Below are 23166 nucleotides of genomic sequence, written 5' to 3'. Positions count from 1 at the left end.
GCCCCCGACCTGGCATTCCTCACAGGCGCTCCCTCCGGCAGAGGACGGCCACCCTGCCTGGAACCACCCGGGGGTCAGGAGAGGGAGGGGCCCGCACCCCCACCTGCAGGCCCATGCCCCAGGACCTGTGAATGGCCGGGGCGCCCTGGCCACACCTGCAGCGGGAGCCCACGGGAGAGATGAGGAAGCCAAGGCTCCCAGGCTCCCAGGCTCCCTCCGCAGAGGTGGGCTGGGCAGCGGGCTCCTGTCTGTGCGGAGCAAGCGGCCACCAGGGGGCACTGCCGCCCATCCCTTGGTCGGCTGGGTCCGGTGGGCGCTCCCCACTCCGCTCCCCAGCAGTCCCACCCGCCGTGGGATGCTGCCAGGCCTCCTGGGCTGAGGGGGGTTCCCGGCTGGGCGCGTGGACAGCCAGGGCATCTGCCCGCCCTCCCTCGCTCACAGGGACAGGCTGATCGCGGCTCCCCCAACCCGCGCCAGCCCACACGCTCTTTGACCCGCCACCCAGCAAAACGAGCCAGAGCTGAAAAGCAGTGTTTATTGAGGAGTCTGGGGGGAAAGTCTTGTGATAGTAAAAATAGTAAAGTCGAATGTAAAAAGCGCCCTGGGAGGCATGGCATCCAGCCTCGAGGCGCGGAGGGTGCGCCATGGCCCCTCCCAAGGGGCGCTGGGCGCACAGCGGGCCAGTGAAGCTGCCCCGAAGGACGGGTGCTACCTGGGGACACCGTCCCAGTGAGACGCCCCGAAGGGACCAAGTGTGGGAGGGGCTTTCTGGCCACTGTGATTAAGAACCCCAAAATACAAGTGAATAGCATAATACACAGCAACGGGCTGCAACCTCGTTCCTCTGCCTCCGGGCGAGCCCGGCCTGGCCTGCCCCAGGGAAGGGACCAGGCCTGCGCGCCACAACCAGCTGCTGCTGGTGCCCCCAGGCCGGGCCGAGACAGCTGGCGGGAGGGATGCAGGGGCCACAGGCAGGGCACCCAGACCCCCACCTGCACGTGGCTGCATAAGGTCCTTGACCGTTTCCTACGTGACCCTAATCGTTCTGAAGGCCAAGGCCGTGTCTGGAGACGGAGATGAAATAAATTAAAAACCCCGCAGGACGTCTTTCCTCGGAGGCCGGCCGCCCGCCCACAGCATGAAGGTCTTCCATCGCCGCCGGGAGGAGGGCGTGGTTCCTCCCACACCCAGAAATCACCCCAAACACACCCGGTCCCGCGAGGCTTCCTCCCCGTCCCCTGCAGCCGCCAGGAGCAGGGCAGCCGGCTGGCCTCCCTCAGGCCGTGCCGCTGGCCGAGTAGGAGAACTGTGGGAAGTGGGGCCTCCGCTCGCTGTCCTCGCCCTCCATGGTGTCACCTGCGGGCAGGCCAGAGGGACGCTCAGATGCCGGCACGGGGAGCGCGGCCACCACGCATCTGGAGAAACCGAGGCAGGCCCCAAGGCTCGCCTGCCAGACCCTCTGCCTGCCCTGGGCCAGGACGGTGCCCTCCACCCCCATCACCACCAGCTCACACCAGGGACCATCCGAGGCCTCGGAGAGAAGGAAGAAACAAGCCTGGGGGTTGGCCGGAGGGGACACTCCCTCACCTTGGTCGGGTGGCGTGATGGTGATCATCTGTGCCGTGAACTCCTCGTCGAAGTACCGGGTGTCCGTCTCCGACGTGACCTGGGGCTTGAAGGGTGGACTGAGCTGCGGAACGACGCGGGGGCAGGTTAGGCTGTGCTCCACGGTGCCCCAGGCCTGAGCCCCCTGTCCCCCGCCCCCAACAGGGAAAGATCTCCAGGCCACACTGAGGCCGTGGAACTTGGCTCCACAGAGAGACACCCAAGGGAGGGTGGCGGCCTGGGACCCTGCAGACATGCCCCTTCCCCAGAGGCAGGCCGGCGTCGCAGGGGGCCCCACAGCCCAGCAGCTCTGTAGGGCCCCAGGCAGGAGGAGACAAGCCCGGCTTTCTTCACTTTCTTTCCGGCTCTCTTACGAGGTAAGATGGGGGACGCCACAGGACCGGGTGGGCGCCCAGCCCCGCCAGAGCCTGCTTTCCTGACCACGGCCACTCAGCCTAGCCACCATGGGCTCCCACTTTGAGAATTCAAGATAAAGGGACATTCCCAACCCCACCAGGGCCAGTGAGTGGCGCTCCCATGCCATGCCGTGGCTCGGGGGACCATGGCGGCCCTGGGAGAGGACCGCAGTAGCACCCCGACAGTGCTGGGGTACAAGGTGAACTTGGTATGCTGGGCCCTCCCTGCCCAACTTCCCACGAGGAGAGGAGGCCAGGCCTATCTGCAGAACGGGGACAGGACAGGTCCTGAGTGCAGGGCCTGGCTGGTCTCCTTTGAGGCTCAAGGACAGGGGCACAGCCGAATCAGGCTGCAGAGGTTGCGCGGGAACTCTGCCCGAGCCGGCAGTGGGAGGAGGGCCCCGCAGGCAAGCACCAGCCCCCGGACTCCAGGGCTGCTCTGCACAAGCTAGCAGCGTCCCCGGTCAGCGGTCGCTGGGCAGGGGCAGGGCCAGGGAAGTGGACAGGAGCTGGGCAGGGCGTGTGGCCGGCAACGGGCCTGCACAGAGAGAGGACGGAAGCCAGCTGGAAGTCTGCTCGGTGACAGGGTGCCCAGCACACCCCGGGACGGCCCTCCTGAGCCTGCCGGGCTGGTCCTGTTCCACCCTAAGCCTGCAGCAAAGGGAGGGAGTGGGGGAGCAGAGCTGGTGCCCCCACATCCCCGCCGGGGCACCCTGCTCAGGGAGCCATGCGGACCCAGCTCCTCCCCGCAGGGCTCCGGAGGCAGAGCCGGGGCACAGCCCGGCCCCCAGGGATGGGAACGGGGAGGGGCTGGGGCGCCAGGCGCCCACCCACCTTCTTCTCATACACGTCCTGCCACACGATGCTAGCGAAGAAACGGTGCTGCATGATCTCCTTGGCGTCCTCCGGGCCTCCTCCAAGCCTGCGGGGACACACCGGCTGCGGCTGCCTGCCTGCCCGGCTCAGGAGAGGCCTGCCCCCCACCGGGCTCTAGTGCAGTGCAGGGACGTTGTGGGGGGTGGGCTCAGAGCCGGGGCCACGGCCGGGTCCTGGGGCCGCAAGGGTACGGCAGCCCCTCTGGGGGGGGCCGTGGACAGGCCGTGCCCCCGCGTGCAGAACACTGAGGAGGCAGGCACTGCCGGCACGGTGGGGTCTTCCTGAGCAGCTCTGGGAGGCTGGGAGGTCAGGGTCAAGGTGCCTCTCTGGCCCCGGCCAGCCTGGCCGAGGACGGCACACATCAGCCATTGCTGCGGCCTGGAAGCAGCCCCGCTGTCCCGAGGGGAAACGGGGCCGGGGCCGCGCGGCTCACCTCTGCTTCGGGTCCTTCCGGAGCAGCCCCGACAGCAGGGACTTGGCCTCGGGGCTGAGCGTGCGCGGGAAGCGGAGCTCCTCCATGAGGATGAGCTCGAAGAGCTTCTCGTGGTCCTGGTTGTAGAAGGGCAGGCGGCCGCACAGCATCTCGTACATGACCACGCCCAGCCCCCACCAGTCGACCGCCCGGCCATAGTCGTTGTCCTCCAGCACCTGGGGGCGCAGGGCCGCGGGGTCACAGGCCGCCTGGGGGCGCGGGGTCCCAGGCCGCCCCAGGGGATGCAGCAGGGGCGCACCTCGGGGGCCAGGTACTCGGGCGTCCCGCAGAAGGTCTTCATGGTGGCCCCATCCTTGATGCCCTCCTTGCACAGCCCGAAGTCGGTGATCTTGATGTGCCCGTCCTTGTCCAGCATGAGGTTCTCCAGCTGAGGGGCGGCCTCCAGGTCAGCACCAGCCCGCCCCCCCGCCCCCCCGCCCCGCCGCCCCCCGCCGCCCGGCCCGCCCACCTTGAGGTCGCGGTAGACGACGTTCTTCTCGGAGTGCAGGTAGTGCAGGGCGGACACGATCTCGGCGCCGTAGAAGCGGGCCCGGTCCTCGGGGAACACGCGCTCCCGGGACAAGTGGAAGAAGAGCTGCGGGGCAGGGGTGTGAGGGGCGCCAGGCCGCAGGGACGCCCCGCCCCCGCGTGAGACCCCGCGGGCCTGACTGCCCCCGCCCCCCGCGGGCCCTGTGCTGGCTCGGGGAGGGCCAGCCCCAGGCGGGCCGCGCAGCCCCCCTACCTCGCCTCCGTTGGCGTATTCCATGACGAAGCACAGGCGGTCGTGGGTCTGGAAGGAGTACTTCAGGGCCTGTGGGGACACGGAGCTGGTGCCCGGACCCCGGCCCGCCCAGAGCCCCAGCCCCCACAGGCCGGTCCCAAAGGAGCAGCTTGGGCTCCGCACCCAGTCTCAGCCGGCTGGGATCACAGACGCCAGCAGGTTCTGGGGACAGTGAGGAGGCGTCCCTGCGACCCTCGGGCTCCCGGCACAGGAAGCAGGGCGGCAGCCAGACCCTCCGCGAGGCCAGGACGCGCCCAGGGCAGAGCTTCCCAGCCGCCTTCCCACCTCATGGCTCAGGAGGCCTGGCTCAGAGAGGAAAGGCCCAGGTGACCAAGTCGTCCCCCCAGGTGAATGACCCCAGATCTAACCTAGCGGCCAGAAGGAGCCGCATTCACGGGAAGGCCAGCTCCTGACTTCAGGCAGCAGGACCAGCCACGCCGCACGGCGTCCGTCCCCACGGAGAACCCGCAGGACGGGGGGTGCCGCTGCCGGGCCAGAGGGGCAGGGGCTGGTGTGCGGGGACCCCAGCGTCTGTCCACCGCGACGGGGGTGCCGCGGTCACGGGGCTGCGCGGAGGGGGAGGGAAGGACACGCAGCCTGGACATGAGGAAGGGGGCGAGCGGACACAGAGGAGGCGAGACCAGCATAATGAGTGAGTCCGGCAAACCATCAAACCTCGTCGAGATGTCGGCTGCTTCTCAGAAGAAACCACTTTAATGACCAGACACGTTGGAGAAATACAGCCTTTCTCTGCTCTGCCCCTGCTCTGGGCCAGGCAGTCCCCTTGGAAGAGGACGCCACACTGAGCAAACGGTGACAGGGCCTGGAACTCCCGGGGAGAGCCCGGGTGGGGGCGGCCGTCTGTCTCCTCCATGCCGACGGGCTTGTCTACCCCTCCGGGAGCTGCCTGAGCCTGGGACGCTCACGAAGGCTAACAGCACTGCACGCGCCCCTCCTGGGCTGGGCACCCCCCCTCCGGGACAGGGACCCTCCACACTCCAGCCTCGGAGCAGAAGCAGCAGGAAGGTGGTGTGTCCAATGGGGGGCGTGGGGGCCTGCCAGGGCTCAGGCAGCGCAGAGGGAAGACTCGGGGCTCCCATCCCATTTGCTACCCCACCCCCGCCCAGCCTCGGGGGCCTCCGTCCCCAGCCTGGACTCTGAAGGACACCAGCTCGGTGGCAGGGATACAGGCACAGGGCCTCCAGGACTCACTGTCAGGAACGGATGCCTCGAGTTCTGGAGAACACGGTTCTCCGTGAGCGTGTGGGCGACCTCGTCCTGGAAGACAGGGCCGGGTGAGCGGCCCGCCCCCGGCCCGCCGCAGCCCGCCCCCGCCCGCCCCCAGCCCTGCGCCGTGGGTACCTTAGCCACGATGACCTCCTTCTTGAGGATTTTCATGGCGTAGTAGCGGCCCGTGGCCTTCTCCTTCACCAGAATCACCTTCCCGAACGTGCCCTTCCCCAGCAGCTTCAGGTACTCAAACTCATTCATGGTCTGCGGGGCGGCGGGCAGTCGCCTGAGGTCAGGGGGGCCCTGCCCCCCCAGAATCCCGCCTCCCCGCCCACACGGGGCTCCCTGGGGGCCACGCGGGGAGGGGGGTGTGCGGCCTCACCACACGGTGCTTGGGCTTGGCCAGGGACACCTCCATCTCTTCAGCCCCCGAGTTGTCGCTGGGCGAGCCCGACCTGAAGTCCATCATCTCCTCCTCCTGCCTCTTGAGCCCATCGGCCACCGTCTGGATGGCGGTCGTCCACTCCTCCCTGCAGGGCGGCAGGTCAGGGCCCGGGAACGGCCTGGATGCTGGGGACACGGAAGCCCTGCTCCCCACACCCCGCCCCCACCATGCCCGTGGGTCAGCCCCGTACCGCTCCTCAGGGGTCTCCACGTGGAAGGTCCGCTCGATCACCGTGGTCCACTGCAGGCAGCGGATGATGAAAGTGTTGGGCCGGGGCCGCTCCGTCTTCATCAGCTGGCATTCTGGGGGGCACAGCTGGCACATGAGTGCCCGCACCCCCCCACACGGCCCACCTGCCCCCCAGAACCCCACCCTGGGGCCACGGGAGGCCCACTCCAAGCCCTGGCCCCCCTCCTCGTGCAGTGGGGCTGGGACACCTATTCCCGCCAGGCGCCATGCTCTGAGCAGTGAGGCGCCCCTGTGGGGCCAGCTGCTGTCCTCTGCCTCGGTCCTTCGGGCTCTGAGCCTGTGCCGCCAGCCAGGCCACGGCTCGACGGGCCAGACAGTGAGTGCGGGCGCCCCAGTGAGGGGTGGGCAGGAGGGAAAGCATCTGGGCCCTGAGCAGCGACCCCCTGCTGTCTTCCTGCCCACCGCCCCCCAGCAGTCCCCTTCCAGGGCAGAGGCTGCTGGTGACTCAGCCTTCAGAGAGGCCCCCGTCCTGGTTGCAGGCAGCTGGAGCACACGACCCCCGCGGAAGCTGCCGGGCTGTACCCCCCTCACTGGTGACACCCTGCCCCCCCAGAGGCTGCTGATTCCAGACAAAGAGCCAGAACATGCACACACACGGGGAGCACACAAGCACACACACACCGGGCACGGGCGCACACACCGGGAGCCCAGAGACTGTGGGGATGCACCAGCCCCGAGGGGGAGGCCGTCGGGGGTGCTGCCAAGAAATCCTGGGCCGATGCCGGCCCAGCCTGTGTGAGCGGAGAGGGAGCCCAGGGCCGGCCAGGGGCTTCTGGTGGTCCAGCACCTGGGCCTTGGCCACCCCAAGGGGTCCCGCGTGGGCTCAGCAGAGTGTAAGGAAATGGCCCACCAGGGCTCTGCACCAGAAGGGGGCTTGGAACCAGCCTATGGCGAGGTGGCCTGTGTCAACATGGGGGTGGGGGACCCGGAAGCCCGTGGTCTTCTCTGCCCTGCACCCTGCCTCCCACTCGCTCTGCCCTGCACCCTGCCTCCCACTCGCTCATCAGAGACCAGGTCTTCCAGCGTCCAGGGGCCTGGCGTCCGTCTCAGAGCCTGGCTTCTCGTCCCCTCGCCCCCACCGTCCATCCCCAAGGAAAAGCCCCTCAGCAGAGGCCGCAGCCCGGCCACCTCCCTGTCTGTGGCTCTGCACCTTGGCTGGGGCTCCAGCTGGCCTGTGTGGCCTGGCCTTAAGGCCCCAGCCCCTCCCCACCGCTCCGGCCACTCTCTGGACGGTGCCTGCCTCCTGCGAGCCTCCACAGGGTCCCGTTCGGCCCCTGCACTCTGCCCATACCGAACACTCCTGAGGACCCTCGCAACCCCTGCCAGCAAGGTGGCCCACGCCCCAGCCCCGGCCGAGGCGGCAGTGGAGGGAGCCCACGGGTCAGCAGGCTGCAGGGGACGCTGGTGCCTGCCTCTTTGTCTCCCTTCCCCCGGGACCCTTACTCCATCCGCGTCTGTGGAAGCCTGAGGCTGGGGGGTGGGAGGGAACGGGGCTCCGTGGACTCCGTGGTAAAACCTCCCTGGGAGACCCCCAGGCTGGGAACTCCTCGACAGAAACCCCTGGGGCAGGGTACATTGGCACCGGTGCACCCTGGGAAGATGGGCAGGGCAGCCAAGGTCCGGGGGCGCCCCTGCTCAGACCCTGGACCAGAACCTGCCCCGGGCCGCGTGGGCAGCGGGACTGGGAAGGCGGAGCTAGCCAGAGCGTGGAGGAGCGCAGACGCCCCACTGGACACTGCACTCCGGCATCCCAAGAGGGACCTAGGAGGCCTGTTGCTGCCTGAGTCCCTCCCTCATGCTCCCCCCCGACTGGGCCTGCGTCCCAGGAAGTGCCAGGACAGAGCCAGGGACCGGGGTGCCTGGACCAGAAACAGAGACCAGGCCAAGGCCCACTCGGCTGCGCAGCACCCCCTCCGCACCCCCCGCAGCCCAGCTCCGTGTCCGGCGCTCCCCAGCCCCAGAGTCACCAGCCCTTGGGACTCAGCTCAGAGAGCTCCCACTGGCCAGAACCGGCCACTCACCAGTCCCCACGGGGACTCAGGACCAGCCCTGCCCCACCTGGTCCCTGGCCACCGCTGGCCTCAGGGGATGTCAGTGCGGGGCTGCTGGGCCCAGAGGACTCCTGGCACCCTGGCCGCCTGTCTAGCCAGGGCCAGCCCCACGCCCAACAGCAGGGGACCACATCCCTGCGTGGCCCTGGGCACTCACGAGCCACAGAGAAGTTGTTGAGGGGGGCCTCCCGCTGCTCCACATCCTGGGGCCGCTCCTTGTAGCCGGTGAAGCTGCCGTCGCTCTTGAGCAGGAAGTACCTCGGCCGCCAGGTTTTGATGTACTCCCCTGAGGACACCCAGAGGACACCCAGGCAGTGAGGGGCTGGGCCGCCGGCCCTGCTCCCCGCCCCCCAACGCAGCTCCGGCTCTGCAGCATGCCAGACACTCACTGTGCCTGAGCAGACAGGACGCCCTAAACCCAGGCCCCTACCCCTGCCCCACCCCCAGCATGGAGGGCAGGCCGCCTGCCAGGGCGTCGGGGCTGAGCGCTCCCCACCCTCCTGGGGCCCCCAGTTACTGCACTGACCGGGGCCAGGGGACTGCCCACCACAGCCAGTCCCTGGCCTACGGGTTGGAGCCTGGCGTCCAGAACTGAGAGGACAATGGCTGAGACTTAAGGCCCAACCCCCGGGGCTGGGCACCAGCACAGCCCCTCACCACCCCGCCCAGAGCCCCAAGGAGAAGCCAGACCCTGGAGGTGTCCGTGCGGTCCTCGGGCTGCGAGTCCCAGCCCTGACCCCCACGGCACACTATGAGTTACCCAGGTACATGGGGAACTTTCCCTAAAGTTTCGCCACATCAGCCATAAACAGGCGTTCACACTTAAGAACCAGAGCAGATGTCCTCTGCGATATTCGGGCGACTGTCATTTTTCATACTGACACCCAGAAAAAAAATGTTTCATTTACATTTTGCCGAGCAAGGAATTTGAACAACAACGGAGAACTTCCTAATTAGACAACTGCTTTATCACAGGGGCCACTGGGCAGCAGGTGGGGAGGGGGTGGGGTCCCCACGCTCTGGGTCAGGCGTTCCCTCCCAGCTGAGCCCCAGGGGAGGGGGGTGAGCAAAAGCCCCATGCTGGACCGGGCGCCTGTGCTCCCCGAGCCTCACCACCCAGCCCCTCCTCCCACGGGCCTCCGGCCGTGGCCTCTGAGAGCCAGCCCTGCCTCTGCTCCGCACAGCGTGCCGCTGTAGGCCCAACGCGGCCGGCTCAGGGAGCACCCGAGGGACGGCCAGCAGTGACCTGCCCCAGAGCCCAACAGCGCTCAGTGGGCTCTCCGGCCAGCACCGCCAGCCCGGGAAGACACTGGGAAGGCTGCGGTCCGGTCTCGTGTGGACGCCGCTCCTGGGACCCCCCCCCACCCCCAGACACCCCTTCCCTGCTGGTACGGCGGGTGGGCAGGAGCGGAGCAGGCTCCGGGGGCGCTGCGCGTGGCCCCCCCCCGTGCCGTCCCGGGCCGCTTGCTCCCACCCGCCTGCGCGCCGGTCTGGAGCTGTCGGCCCCTGATGGAGTGCTTCCCTCCTGCCAGCTGCCGCTCCCCGGGACGCTAACTGAGCGGGGAGACTGATGCGCGCCTCGCCCGCACAGACCCCAAATCCATCTTGATGCACCAACTGCCACCAGCCCTCACCATGCCCGCACAGCCCCTCAGCACCATGCCCCGTGCGTGCAGTTGGGGAGTGTGCGCCTGCCCAGCAGCACCCACGTACCAGAGGGGCCCTCAGTTTCCCCACTGGGTCCAGGATCCCTGGAACGGGGGTGCCGGTGCTGCTAAGGAGCCACAACTCACCCCGCACCTGCGGTCTAGCAGCCTCCACCCCCTCCCCCACTCCAAGGCCAGGAAGGTTCTGGAAGCCAGAACTGGGGAGTGGGGGCGAGGAGGCAAGGGAGCAACACTGGCAGGGACGAGGCGGAAGGGCAGGCTCGGCCCCAGCTGAACCTCGGACAAGGGTCCAGGACGACAGGCGGGGACTCTGCTGGGCCCTCCGCCAGCCCCAGCCCCAGGGCACGGAAGGGGGGACCATGGTAGGTCCCCAGCTGCCCCCTTCCCCGCCTGTGAGCCCAAGAGCCACACAACACACAGGGGGGATGAAGGCCCAGGGAAGGTGGCCTCACTCGGCCCCCACCTGGGCAGCTGGGCCCACAGACCCCCTGGGGAGGATCCCCCGGGGAGGCTCCGAGACACACAGACCCCTTCTGTCTGGCGGGGTGCACCCCAGGGGCCACCTGGGGCCGCTGCAGTACCAGACTCCTCCTGGGCTGTGGCCTGTCTCTGAACGAGTCCAACCCAGGCCCCAGAGTCCTGAGGGCCTGGGGTGACACAGGCTGGACCCTGTGGGGGCTGCAGCCACCCCTGGGCCGAAGCACCGCTGTCCTCAGCCACAGGACTGCAGCCATCGGGCTACTGGTGGGAACCCCGGCACCTTCACTCTGGGCCGGGGACAAACAGGGAAGACCAAGCAGGCCCGTCAGGCCACGACTCCCTCCACGGGGCTCTGGGCCACTCCTCTGGGGACAAACGCCTGCCACAGCTGGGGGAATCTCCTGGCGGCCACCTGCGTGCAGCAGGAAGCAGCCTGGCCGGGACCCAGGCCCAGGGCACGTGTCTGGTCCCTGCCCTCGCAGCCTGGCCCAGGGCACGTGTCTGGTCCCTGCCCTCGCAGCCTGGCCCAGGGCACGTGTCTGGTCCCTGCCCTCGCAGCCTGGCCCAGGACCCCCAGAGCGGCTCTCCATCCCTGCTTCCTCCCCACCCTCCCCACGCAAACATTTCAGACCAAGGCCCACACAGGGTCTCCGCAGAGGCCCGGACCAGACTCAGAGTCCCCTGCACACCGCCCAGCAGCCCAGCCAGGAGGACCCCATACCTGCTGCCACGAGCCAGGAACCAGGGCGAAACTGCGGGCAGGCGCCCCTCCCCAGAGGGTCTCTGCCTGGGGAGGTAGCTTCTCCCTCCGCGCTCCGCGTTCTCTTAGAAGCCCAGCCCCAGGCCGGGGTCGGGGAGGGACCCACACTGCCCCGGGCCCCACAGAACCACACCCACCCACCCCTCGGGGACCACATCTCGCCCAGCCACCAGACCAGGGGCGGGGGGCGGTGGGGGGCTCACGCCCTCCTGACCCCCTTCACTCCCACACGAGGGCGCCCAAGGAAGGGCCCCAGCTGGGGTGGAGGCACGGCGTGCAGGCTGAGCCAGGGTCCTAGTTGCCCAGACCAGGACTCCCCTAGCTCCTACCAACCCTCCAAGGCCCCTCGGCTCCCAGCACCAGCCCCTCGGTGTCCCCTGTGTCATCCACCAGGAGGGACCTTCCAGTACCCCAGCTCATCCTGGCAGCCAGCTCAAGCCTAGAAAAAGGCTGGAGGACCCCAGAAGAAGGGGGGTTCTTTGTTAGCAACCCTGGCCCCCCAGAGCCCAAATCACACTGACAAGGCAACACGGCAAGGGCTCAGGGACAAGACAGGCAGAGGCTAAGGGCCTGTCCCCGCTGTGGTCCCGGGCACGTGTCCCAGGCCACGCTACGGTCAGGACACCCCAGGCAGAGGACCGGGGGCTGGATCCCAAGCTGGGGGCAACCCAGGGGTCCCGCACAGCCCGGGCCTGACGCTCCAGAGTCCTCTACACCATAGGGGTCCCGGCATGCTACCCCCGACCCCCAATTCGGCTGCCACGCCCTGAGCTCCACGAGCATTCCCTCCAAGTCCCTGGTTCTTGGGGAAATTGCTGGATAAACACTTTGCCGCGGCAGCGGTGCGGGCGGCTGGCAGGGGGCCAGGCAGTGCCGAGCTGTTTCTCCACAGCAAAGCGAGCCCCAGCAGGCCCGGGGAGCAGGCGCCAGCTGACAGCGGCGACCGTGCGGTCCCCTGCCGCCAACACATCCATCGCAGGCCGACAGCTGCCGGGCGCCCATTTACCTTCTCCAGCACAGTGAGCAAACGGCCCCGCCGGCGGCTGGCCGCGCCGATCCATCCGGCCCGCCAGGGAGGGGGCGGGCAGTGGGCGGGCACAGGCCATCCCGGGGGGCCCAGCCTGCCAGGCCTCTGCCCTTGTGCGAGCCAGGGTCCCGGGTCCCCACACTACCAGCAGGGCACTTGGCCACAGAATGACACCGGAAGCCAAGAGTGCCCTGGGAGTGGGGGTGGGGGGGTGTCACAGCCCCACTCAGGCCCCGGCCCGTGCACCACACCAACCCGCCCCCCGAGGCGGAGGCTCTCCAAGGGCAGCATCACGGGTCTTCCCGGAGGCCGGGCTCGGACGGCCATTGTGGCTGCGAGGAGGCAGCCACTCCGTGCCCAGCAGCAGGGCGACACGGGGAAGATAGATGCTCCCCTACTGAGGCCCTGAGCCAGGCTGGGCCCGCCCCTAGCCCACCATCGCTCCCGGCCCTCCCCTCCCAGAAGGCCCCCCTGGCAGGGCTCATCATGCCCACCGGCCACCTGGGGAAACTGAGGCCCAAGCAGGGGACTCTCAAGGTCACAGAGGGTGAGCAGAGACGCCGGGCCTGCTGTCCAGGATGGGCTCACTCCAGACCACCAGCCAAGCTCGTCGGGAGTCTGGTTCTGCCCTCTAGCAGGCAGGCCCCCAGTCAGGACCCGAGGCACACAAGTGGACAGAGGAGCACAGGGAAGGCCCTGGGGCCACTCCCCGCCGCCCTCCCGCCTCCGACCGCGCCTCCCGCCCTGGCCGCAGGCACATCCCCTCCGCCGGGCCACCGCGCAGCATCTGCAGGCAGGCAGGAGGAGGGGCCTCCCGGAGCCCCAGGCCGGCTACCGCACGTCCACATCCCCCCAGGATGTACCCCCGTGGCTTGGTCCCACAGCCTGTGCCCACCCCCACTGTCTCACTGCTAGTATCCTGCCCTTTGCCCACATCCCGGCTCACCCAGAGCCCCCGCGGATAAGGCCACGGCCCCCCTGCCCTGGTGCCCCACGTGCTATGTCCTGCCCACCCCCCACCCTCTCCCCATTCCAGTCTCCCTTGACCAACTAGCCACTGGGCCACCTGCCACACCTGCCCTCACCACAGCGGGGTTCAGGAGACTGGGTTTCCAAGACCAGGGGCAGCCACAGCCACATCTGTGCCTGAACAAGCATCCAGGGGGCTGGGAGGTCAAGCGGGCAGCCCCCAGGCCCATCAGTCCCCCAGCGGCCCCGTATCTGCGGGCCCTCGGGTCCCAGGACTGGGTCCCAAGACTGGGGCTGCAGTCTGGGGGCCCACCTGAGTAGAGACCCTACCCCAGAGCACCAGGGCAGCACCAGCAGCACAGAGAAACCCCTCCCCAACCATCAAGTCTCACGTCCCCGAAACAGGGGACTAGTCCACTATTTCTGAAGGCTAAAGAGACCCCCTGAGGGCGGCAGAAAGGAGAGCAAAGGCCGGGCCCAGGAGGGTCGCGCGGCTCCCAGCAGCGGGCTCGGGGCTCGCCTTGCCCCGTCCACCCTAGCCGGGAGTCCCAGGGTCTCTGCCAGCTGGTCAGAGCCAGATCTGGGCCTGGGGGAGGGGGCCTGCCCCGCCAAGTGGAGAGGAATGGCAGACTATCAGCCCATGGTGGGGTGGCCCTGGCGGGTGGGCACAGAGCCACAGCTGCAGGCTCTGGTTACGGGCCCGTAGGGACGGCACTGGCCCCAAGCCCAGCGGGGTGTGCCCGGGCAGGAGGGACGCCAGCAGTGGCCAAGCCAGCTCCCACCCCACGCTGTCCCACGGCACTTCTAGGAACCCGGCCTGGTGCAACCCAGGCCGGTCTCTCCTCAGCTGCTGGCAGGAGGCGGCCCGGCCCCCTCAACCCAGGCCCCAGTGTCCCTTATGCCACAAGGGCACCGCGCTGCCTAGGGTCATCTGGAGGGAGCTTAGGCCCCTCCCTAGCCTGCAAGGAGCCTGGCCCACCGCAGGGCTGCCCTGCCCAAAGCGCACGCCACAGCCACCTGCTGGGGCCGCCAACACAGGCCAAGTGACCAGGATTGGCGGGTGGTGACCCTCACGCCCCAAGCGAGTCACCCCAGCTTCCTCTTCTGTTGTTTGTTCTGCACGGAGAACCCAGCACGCTCACAAAACAGGAAACAGCCCCCAGCGACGGCGGCCACGGCCACGGCCACACACCAGGGCCAGCAGGCCCTGGAGCACACGTCCAGCCCCAGGCCCGCCTGCTCTGCACCGAGCTGCCCCAAAGGCAAGGCCTGGGCTCCGCCGGACACGGGGCTCAGCAAGAGCCGCCTCCTGGACCAGGGGCTGCTGTAACCAAAGCCACGGCCACCTCGGTGTGCCCTGGACAGGTGCTAGGGCCGCCCCTCCCTGACAGCCAGGGAGACTGAGGCACACAGAAGGCCCAGGGCAGCCCCGCCCTCCAGCCCCGGGCACCGGCTCCAGGGAGCCGACACGCGCCCTCGCTGTTCCCGCTGAGCCCCCTGCTCTGGCGAGGCAGCCGGCGGCACTCCGTGCAGACCCCAGGGCCGCTGGGGCCCAGAAGTGCGGTAAACAGGCTCCTGGGCCTACGTCCCCGCATCTGCCCAGCAGAGCTGCCGCCGCTCCGAAGGGGAGCAAGGCCGCCTCCACGTGGGGCCACAGAGCTAGGGATGGAGAAGGGCCTGTGCCACCAAAGTGGAACTGCCTCAGAGCCACATGAGGGACACAGGCAATGCCATGGCCACGACAGGAAGCCGGACCTTGCCACAGCCCCAGGGGCCCCTCCCCCGCCAGGACCCAGGGGACCGACACAGCCTGGAACCCGAGGAGGCCAGACCCCCTCCACGTGCCTGCAGATGTCACCAGTGACGCACTCCCATGCCAGCCCCAGGAGCCGAGTAGCCCCACTCCCACAGGCCAGCTGCCCAGAGGGGCCGGGCCGGCCTCACGGTGCTCTGGTGAGGACGTCCCCCGCAGCCGCCCGCTGGCCTGCACCAGCACAGGGTGCCCGCCCAAGGCTCCCCACCCCACCCCAAACCCCTTCCTCCCCTCTCCTGGTCCACCTGGCCCAGCCGGCCCGTCCAGGGGTGCGGAACACCCAGGAAAACTCCACGAGCCTGGCTGGGCATGCAGTGCACATGGGCACATATGCCCCGAGAAATCCCAAGCTGAACATCTAGCCGTGGGCCCAGGGGCAGAGACCCCCAAACCAGCTGCACAGACGGAGGCCATGGTCTTCGCCTAGAGCGGTCTGAAGACAAAATCAGACGCCACAGGCCAAGCTCAGCCAGACCAACACCCTGGAGCTCACCTGCTGCTTCCAAAGTGCCGACCCATAAGTCCCAGGGGAACACCCAGAAGGGACCGAACACTGGCCCGGCCCAGCTTCTGCTGAGCCCTGGCGGCCGGAGCTGGGCTCGCTGCTCCTTGCTTGGGGCATCTGCCCGTCACTCAGGACGCGGGTGTCAAATCACCCAGCTCCGTCGCAGGAAACCCGCCCATCTCGGGGGACTCCTGTCTGCCCAGCCTGCCTCCAGCCGCTGGAGCTCACTCCCGGGGACCGGCTCCCCAGTGCACAAGCTGGGACACTGAGGCCCGGCCTGACTGGCCCACAGAACAGGCCACTGCTCAGCTGGAAATCACCACCCAGGCCGAGCTCCCCACCGCCCACGGCGGCTGCTCTGGCCCAGGGCACAAAGCATCGCGACACCCAGGAGACCACCCAAAGGTCACTCACCACAGATGACGCCCACCTCCCCAAGGGGAGCAGGACACCCTCTCTCCTGGCCTGAGGCTGGGGCCAGACAGCAGGGCCTGGAGGCTGCTGAGGCTGCTGGACCCTGACTTAGGGCCCCGATAAATCACAAGCTGAACATCAGCAGACCGGTCCCCACCACCATTCCTGTCACATACACAGGGACACCAGGGTCCAAAGAGCTCAAAACAGATTTGCAGTTACAAAGCAGCTAAATCACATTCAAACTCAGCTCTGCAGACACCCCACTGGGCACCACCCCCGTACCCTACCCCCAGCGCCTTCAGAAGGCATGTGCCCCGAGTGGCAACTGGAATTCACCCAGGCCTCAGAAAGGCCTCCCCGCCCCAGCCTGGCGGGCCCGTGCACGTGCCGGTGACTGGTCAGTCAACACGTGTTTGCCAAGGACAGAGGAGTACCGGTCCCATGGCGGGCTGTGGGCGTGTGCTGCTGCCGGGCCCAGAGAAAAGGCATGGGGCCAGGCCAAGGCGGAGGGGGCACCAAAGGGGTCTATGAGAGGAGGCGGACAGGGCGGAGCCAGCAAAGGGGCTCCAGGCGGGAGGCAGGACTCCTGGGGCAGCAAGGAGGTGGTACGCAGTGGGGGAGGGGATCAAGAGGGCAGGTGGGAGCAGGGGTGCTTGGGGAAGCTAGGCGGAAGGGCTCCCCACGGACCACAGGGCCTGGAGCCTCCTCACCTCCGTGTCAAGGCTCAGTGCACTGGCCTCCCTACAGCTGCCAAACTGAACTCTAGAACACGCCGCTGACCACATCCTCGATCCTCTGTTTCAAGCCCTCTGCAGCCCCCGACCCCTCACCCCATCACCTCTCACCTCCCCCTGCCGCTCCTGCAGGCCCCCAGCCTGCTCTGCCAGGGAGCTCCTATGCATCCTACAAAACCCAAGCTGGTGACACCCACCTCTGCCACGCCTCCCTGTCTGCTCCCTCTGGGGCCAAGGCTCCCCCTCCCAACAGCCCGTGGGGTCCTGGAGCGGGGATGGGGCACCCTCCAGCCATCTGCCGGAGGGCACACGTGAGGAAGTAGCTAGCTGGGGTCACCACAGCTTTGGGAAGGAGCAGGTCTGGAGGAAGAGGAAGTTGGGGGGGTTGTCGCTGAGCCCTACCCTGAGGTAGGAGGGCGTCACCCGCCTGGGCACCTGGACGGAAGCCTATCCAGCCCCCACCCCTCATCCCCACGCAAGGACAGGGCTGTGGGCAGGGCTACAAAGCAAGGGGCCGAGGCCACGGTTCCGGCCCCACTAGGCCCCGCCAAGCCCCTCCCTGGGTACAGAGCCCTCAGTGCGGACAGGGGAGGCTGGACGGGTGCCGGGCTCAGGCCACTGACTGCTCCAGCACAAACACAACCCATGCCGGGCCCCTGGGTGGCGCAGGTCCCCCGGCACCCCCCACCAACTGCCTTCCCAGCCCAGGCCTGAGGCAGGCACCAGGCCAGGCCCAACAACTCTGCCCTGCCCTCAGGAGCCCTCAGGCAGTGCCCCGGGCCGCCAGCGAGCCAGGCCTTGGACAGGCCCCAGTGTCCTCACTGCCTTCCAGGAAAGCAGGGACGGAGGCAGCAGGGCTCTGCGGCCCGAGGGCCCTGGCCAGACAATCCCGGTGCGGCCCAGGGAACGCCTACAGGCTAGCTCCAGGCCCCCGGCCCCGACCCGGCCGCGAGGGCACTGACCTCTCTTGTGCAGCCAACCCTCCTTCACGATGGCCACGTCGCTCATGGCGCCCAGTTCCAGGAGCTGCGGCACCCCCAGCGCCACTCACGGTCCCCTCTCGGCAGTGTCGCCCTGAGCCCAGCCGATGTACCCAGCGTCTGGAAGAATCGAAGGGAAGAGTGTGAGGTGGTGCCCGGCTTGGGGCCACCCCTCCAACCCCACGGTGAGCCCGGGAAGCGCTCTGCACCTAGGGTCCCATTTGGGGCCCCCTTCCCACATGGCTGGCCCCGCTCACAGCCCACAGAGCTGCTGCCGCCCCCCACTTGCTTCCACCACAGCACCTGACAGAACATTCACGTGATTCCATCTGCTCCCTGGGGCCAGGCCTTCCCTGCCCTTGGGGTGCAAGCCCCCTGCCATCCCCTTCTGACCCCCAGACCTCAGCCTGTGACACATCATGCATATGCCTTTGTACAGATCACCCCCATCCCCAAAAGGCCCTCCTCCCATATTCCAGCCTCCATAACCTGCCACCCCAGCAGAGGCCACCTCCTCCAGGCAGCCCCTCTGACTGCTTGGCCTGCCCAAGCCCCTGCTCTCCCTGCCCACGCTGCAACCCCCCGCCCCCACAGGCTAGGGTGCTCGGAACAGGACCAAGATTCCTCCTTCTTGCCCCAGACTAGGAAAGAAGAGAAACTCAAACACAAAGCAAGTAGGGCCAGGAGACTAGTCGCCTGGCGCCAATGAGAGCCCAGAGCCCTCCAGGGTGACATATAAGCCCCTCCCTGAGAAACCCCAGGACCCTCCTAAACCACAGGAGCCCAGCTGTTCTGAATCTGGCTCATTCATAGGGCCAGCATGTGGCAGGCATCCCTGGTTTTGCCAGGATCAGCCCTGGGGACAAAGAAAGGTTCAGATGGGTCCCGTCTGTAACCAGCACCCAGTCCCAGTGGTTACGAGCCCATAATTACAGCATTCCGGAGGCAACAAACGGGGGGTGTGCGGTCCACCAGCAGCCTTCTCCTGAACACACACTTTGGCCATTGAACCAGAAGGGCCCTTCCCATCGCTCCCTGCTGGATGAACTCCTAGGCATCCCTCAAAACCCAGTTCAAACATTGCCCATTCTGGGCATCCCAGGGAAGAGCGCTCCTCTGCTAGCCCCACACACAAGCACTCCTGAGAGCAGACCAGCAAAGACCCCCTCTCCGACCCCTAGGCAAGGAGGACCCCTGAGGACCTCCCAGCATGGATTTTCCTACAGCTACCTAGGAGTTCCTGGGCAACACACCTCACTGGCCTCCTGAGGCAGGGGTTGGGACCCAGAGAAGGGCCGCTGTGCACAGGTCGTCCTAGGCTGAATTTAGTAGAGCAGGAAGACCCCACTGCCTGTGTCTCCTGCCAGCCCAGAGAAGACCCACTCTGTCCCAGGAGGAACGGGCCTAGTGAGCTCAGCAGGCCATGGGGCAGCGACAGGCAGCAAGCAAGATGGAGGAAGGAAGACCTCCAAGGACAGGGCTCTGTGCCCCTGCACAGCAGAGGGGGGACCTAGGAGGGGAGAAGGCCCCCTCTGGTGACACAAGTGGGTGTGGCCTGGACGCAGAGGGCTGGACCCCAAGACCTCTAGATGTCCCCCCTACCCCGCCTAAGCAGGGCCTGCTGCTGACAGAGTCGGACAGCTGGCGAGCCCCGTATGTAAAAATATATCTGTGCTCACGCGTGGGGTGGTGCACACCGCAGAGAAATCAACAGACCACACCAGCGCCTGGGTTGCTGCTGGGCACAAGGCAGAAGGGACGGAGGGTCCCCTTTCCTCATGACCACACTGCCAGCGCCTTTACCATTAAAGTGTGTCAGTGCCGTGATTGTTTACGGAACAACTTACCCAAAATTTGCTCCAAACACTGGTTTGTGAACAGCATGTTCAACTGGGGGAGGACAGGGAACCCAGACCCCCGTGCACCCCCGCCCTTCACTTGGCCCAGGGGCTCAGAGCAGGCAGGGGTAGCCTGGAGCAAGCCTGGGGGGCCCTCTGGCTACAGAGCACAGGCCCGTGCCCCCTACTCTGTCCACCATGGCAATACACAGGAACCAGTCGAGCCGGTGGGCAAGTTCACCGGTCGACCCCCCACCTCCCAACCTGGGAGGCAAGTCCCAGCCCCCCGCCGGGCCCCAGCCTCCGGGATGGGCTGGGCAGCACCTCCAAAGCCCACCCAGGTCAGGAAGCAGTTTCGGCCGAAGGGTCGCTAGCCCTTCGGGGGCCGGCCCGGCACCTCGCCCTCGCGCACAACTTCTCCTCCAGGAGCGAAGGAGGCTCCTTCCAAGGCCCACCCACAAACCTGAGCGACGGCGGCGGCCCCCGAGCACCCACTCCGCGCGCGTCCGGCCGGCCCGCCGCGTCCCTCGCCCCTGCCCGGCCCGATCGGCCGCTTCCCCAAGGTCATGAGGGAGGCCCGGGCCGCGGCCCGCACCCCCGCCGCCGCCGGCCCGGCCCGGCCCCGTGCCCTCCCCGCCCAGGCCGCGCTCGGCCACTTCCTGCTCCGCTCCTCCACCCCGGCTGCGCGCAGCCCGCGCCCCGGGCCCCGCGGCCGGGAACAAAGCGCCGGGCCGCGGGAGGAAATCCGGGCCCCGGCGGCGGCGGGCGGGTGCGCGCGGCGGGGCGGGCGGGGACTCACCGGGCGCCGCGTCCGGGCCGAGCGCGGGCCTAGCCGGGCCGCGGCCTCCGGCGCCCTCCGCTCGGCATCCCCGCGCGCCCTCCGGGCGGGGCCGGGCTGGAGGCCGCGGCGGGCGGGCGCTGCTCGGGCGGGCCTCGCGCGCCGCCGGGCCCGGTGCTCGTGGCGGCCGCCGGCTCGCGTCCCCCGGCTGCGCTGCTGCGCTGGCCGCCCGCCGCGCTCGGTCCCGCCGCCGCCCGCCGCCCGTCCGCCGCCGCCGCCGCCGCCGCCGGCCCGCCCTCTCCCCGCCCCGCGCCGCCCCGCCCGGCCGCCCGCCCACATCCGCCTCCGCCGCCCGGGGCGCCCCCGGCGCGGCCGGGGCGAGGGCGCGGCGCCGGGAGCGCGCGGCGGACGGGCCGCCCACGCTGCCCCGGCCGCGTGCTCCCCGGCCTCAGTTTCCCCGCGCGTCCGGGGCGCCCGCGCTGCCCGGCCCGGTTCCGCCGCGGCCCTGGGGGAAGGGCCGGCGGGGGACGATCCCCGGGCTTCTGCCTCCGTGGCGTCGGGGGTGGGGGGGGGGGCGGTGTGCCTTTCCAGAGGTGCCCCAAGTGGGAGCCCCTGCCGTGGGCCGGAAAGCCGTGGAGATGACCCCAACAGGCCCGATCCGAGCACCCTGCCAAGCGAGCGGTCCTGGGGCCGCGTGCAGGCGGCTGGTGGAGGTCAGGTGCCAGCGGCCTGAAGGCTGGCTGCGGTGCACAGGGACAGGGAAGGCTGCGGAGGAAGGGGACACGGGCCCCTTGTGCTGATGGACGACCTTGCCCTGGGAGGGGCGCCCCACCCCTTGAAAGGGGCTTCCAGGAGCTTCCCCTTGCCCCTCAGGAACACAGGGATGATCCTGCAAGAGGAGACGGGAGACGTCGGGGGGTGACAGAGGGCTGAGAGGCTGAGGAGGCAGGAGAACCCCCCGACCCCTCCGCCTACAGATTCCCAGGACACCGCAGATGACTCCCCACCCCGACTCCTCCCTGGGCCCTGCTCTCCCCCGGAGCCAGAAGGTTCTCCAGCAGCAGCCCCTCCCCCTATCCCTGAGGCCTCCCAAGTTGACAGGGACCCTTTTGTAAAAGGAGGACTCCTGAACGTCGCCCTTCTGGGGTGGGAGTGTATTTTGTGGGGTGGAGGGGGGCATTTTTGTTCCTCATTCAGGGTCAGAATTCAGCCTGGAGGGTAGAGATCCTTCTTCTGGGTCAGAGGCAGATGCAGCCCGGCAGAGCGGCTCACCAAGCATCTGCGCCCAGAACTGGGGCTCCTGGCAGACTTCCTGTGGCTCCGGGACAGAGTTATACTCCTTGGAGAAGGACCCTCCCCTCCTCAGGGGGACACCCTCTCCTCGGGGAGGTGGCTGCCAGTTCCGCCCCTTGGCCCCACCTCCCCTCTCCCCAACCCAGCCCAGGACTCCCAGCTGTGACTGAGTGCCCCTCGCCAGCCCCCACGGGCCCTGCCTCCAGGGGGCCCAGTGAGAGGCCTGGATGACTCAGTCATGCATGCTTCTGGGGCCGACACCTGCCCTGAGGCCACCCGCCAGCTGTCCCACATCTGTCCACCCCTTACCCTGCAAACCTTCCCCGTGGGCCCCTGGGACCCCTCAGGAACGGTCCCAACTACCCACCACCCTCCCAGGAAGAGGGTCCAGACCCGCCCCCATCCTGGCCAGACAGGGCTATGGAGAAGGCCCAGGGCAAGAAGAGATTGGGGTGAGGGGTCTGGGCAGGTGTCCTTTCATGGAAGACGTGGTGGCTCCCCGGGCCTTGCGGGAGCCGCGCGGCCATTTGAGGAAAGGCATCTTGGCCAAGAGGCTGCACCGTGGGGGTCCGAAAGCTCCCTGCTGACCCAGGAGGCCTCCCCACAGCTCAGCATGGAGCTCTGGTGCCCACCTAGTACCTTGAGACCCGCCGGCAGCCCCATGCCCCACCCCTACAGCCCCCCCCATCCCGACCGCACCTCTGTGGGAGCCCACCCTGTGACATGGGGGCAGCCCCGAAGGCAGGGCTGACCCTCTCCTCCTCTGGAACCTTCCCCTTAAGAACATCCGCCCTGCACCTCAGACAGAATGACGAGATGGGGACCCAGTCCTGTCAGTCCAGCCTGGCCCACGCTGGGGCCTCTGGGGAGCCCCTTGACCAGATGTTTGCAGCCAAAACTGCTGTAGCGGTCTTGGGGAGGGTGGCCTCCTCCCTACCCCCACCCCCACCCTCCCACACCGCCCCCCCCCCCCCGCCGCTGGAGCTCCGGGGCCTCGAGCCCTGTCACCTTCTGCAGCTGCCGGCCATCGGGCAGGCGCAGGCCAGCACCCCCGGCCGCCACCGGGGCTCAGCGGCAGCTGTGGGGCGGGGCCGGGGGCAGCTCCCAGGCCAGATGGCCGCCTGGCCAGCTGCATCCAGGGAGGCTCTGCCCGCACCACCGCGGCCGCCTCCCGTCATCCCGGTGTCCGCGACCTTGTCTAGCCAGAGAGGGGATGCTGGGGGGGGGAGGGGGGGGGCAGCTCCCAAGTGCCATTCCAGGGGCTTCTGGGACAGCCCCTCCTGGGGAGTGGGGGGGTGGGGACAGGGGCACTTAACTCAGGCCTTCCCACCTGAGAGGCACAGAGTGGGGGGCCTCCCCAGCAATGACGGCCCTCCCCCCTCCTCTAGCTCATCCCTACCTGGGCGGGCCTCCCAGGCTCCCACCAGCAGTGTCCTAACCGGCTTCGGCCCGTCTCCACACCCCGCAGCCTCGGTCGGGGCCCCAAGGAGCGCTTTGTCCCACTAGCCAGGCGGGCAGGCCAGGACACACCGCCCGCCCCAGGGCCTCACTCTGGCCTACCTAGGGAGCTGTCCGCCCAGAGCCCCAGGACACTGGCCTCCCTCCTGCCTCCCTGGCCTCAGGGGCCCAACCTGGGGAAATAGCACTGGACAGGCAGGCGCCACGGAGGAGTCAGGATTTGGTTGGACCTCGCTCACAGAAGCCCCTGCATTCACTCGAGACATGTACTGAACCCCCATTTAGGGCCGAGCTGACTTCTTTGCATGGAGGAGGCAGCAGG

The 23166-nt window shown here is 68.5% G+C and overlaps 1 protein-coding gene across 2 annotated transcripts; it reads right to left on the bottom strand.

Annotated features, from left to right (window-relative positions):
• Nucleotides 1-521: 521 nt before the first annotated feature.
• On the bottom strand, nucleotides 522-20255 carry AKT1 (AKT serine/threonine kinase 1). Of its 2 annotated transcripts, none has more exons than XM_082737366.1 (14): nucleotides 20115-20255; nucleotides 17460-17597; nucleotides 8283-8411; nucleotides 6016-6127; nucleotides 5763-5910; nucleotides 5513-5644; nucleotides 5363-5428; nucleotides 4112-4180; nucleotides 3839-3964; nucleotides 3629-3757; nucleotides 3331-3545; nucleotides 2856-2943; nucleotides 1588-1690; nucleotides 522-1356 (listed from the first exon to the last, which is right to left on the bottom strand). In XM_082737366.1, exons 2-14 carry the CDS (start codon nucleotides 17503-17505, stop codon nucleotides 1277-1279), a joined length of 1443 nt encoding a protein of 480 aa, XP_082593492.1. In that variant the 5' UTR covers nucleotides 17506-17597; nucleotides 20115-20255; the 3' UTR covers nucleotides 522-1276. The 2 variants fall into 2 exon arrangements, with proteins under 2 accessions (XP_082593492.1, XP_082593493.1); XM_082737367.1 differs by lacking the exon at nucleotides 20115-20255 and adding an exon at nucleotides 19779-19917.
• Nucleotides 20256-23166: the final 2911 nt, after the last annotated feature.

The sequence above is a fragment of the Mustela nivalis genome (assembly GCF_964662115.1).
Source record: "Mustela nivalis genome assembly, chromosome: 6".
Classification (NCBI taxonomy): domain Eukaryota; kingdom Metazoa; phylum Chordata; class Mammalia; order Carnivora; family Mustelidae; genus Mustela; species Mustela nivalis.
Note: the sequence above shows the minus strand (reverse complement) of the source record. Positions and strands in the feature narration are given on the sequence as shown.

What these genes read in the sequence shown, in the direction of transcription:
- AKT1 (XM_082737366.1), bottom strand. Translation starts at nt 17,505, where the DNA reads ATGAGCGACGTGGCCATCGTGAAGGAGGGTTGGCTGCACAAGAGAG. An exon ending in GGGTTGGCTGCACAAGAGAG is followed by an intron (nt 8,412 to 17,459) that starts GTCAGTGCCCTC and finishes GGGTGTCCTCAG; the next exon opens with GGGAGTACATCAAAACCTGG. An exon ending in TCGTCTACCGCGACCTCAAG is followed by an intron (nt 3,758 to 3,838) that starts GTGGGCGGGCCG and finishes GCCGCCCCTCAG; the next exon opens with CTGGAGAACCTCATGCTGGA.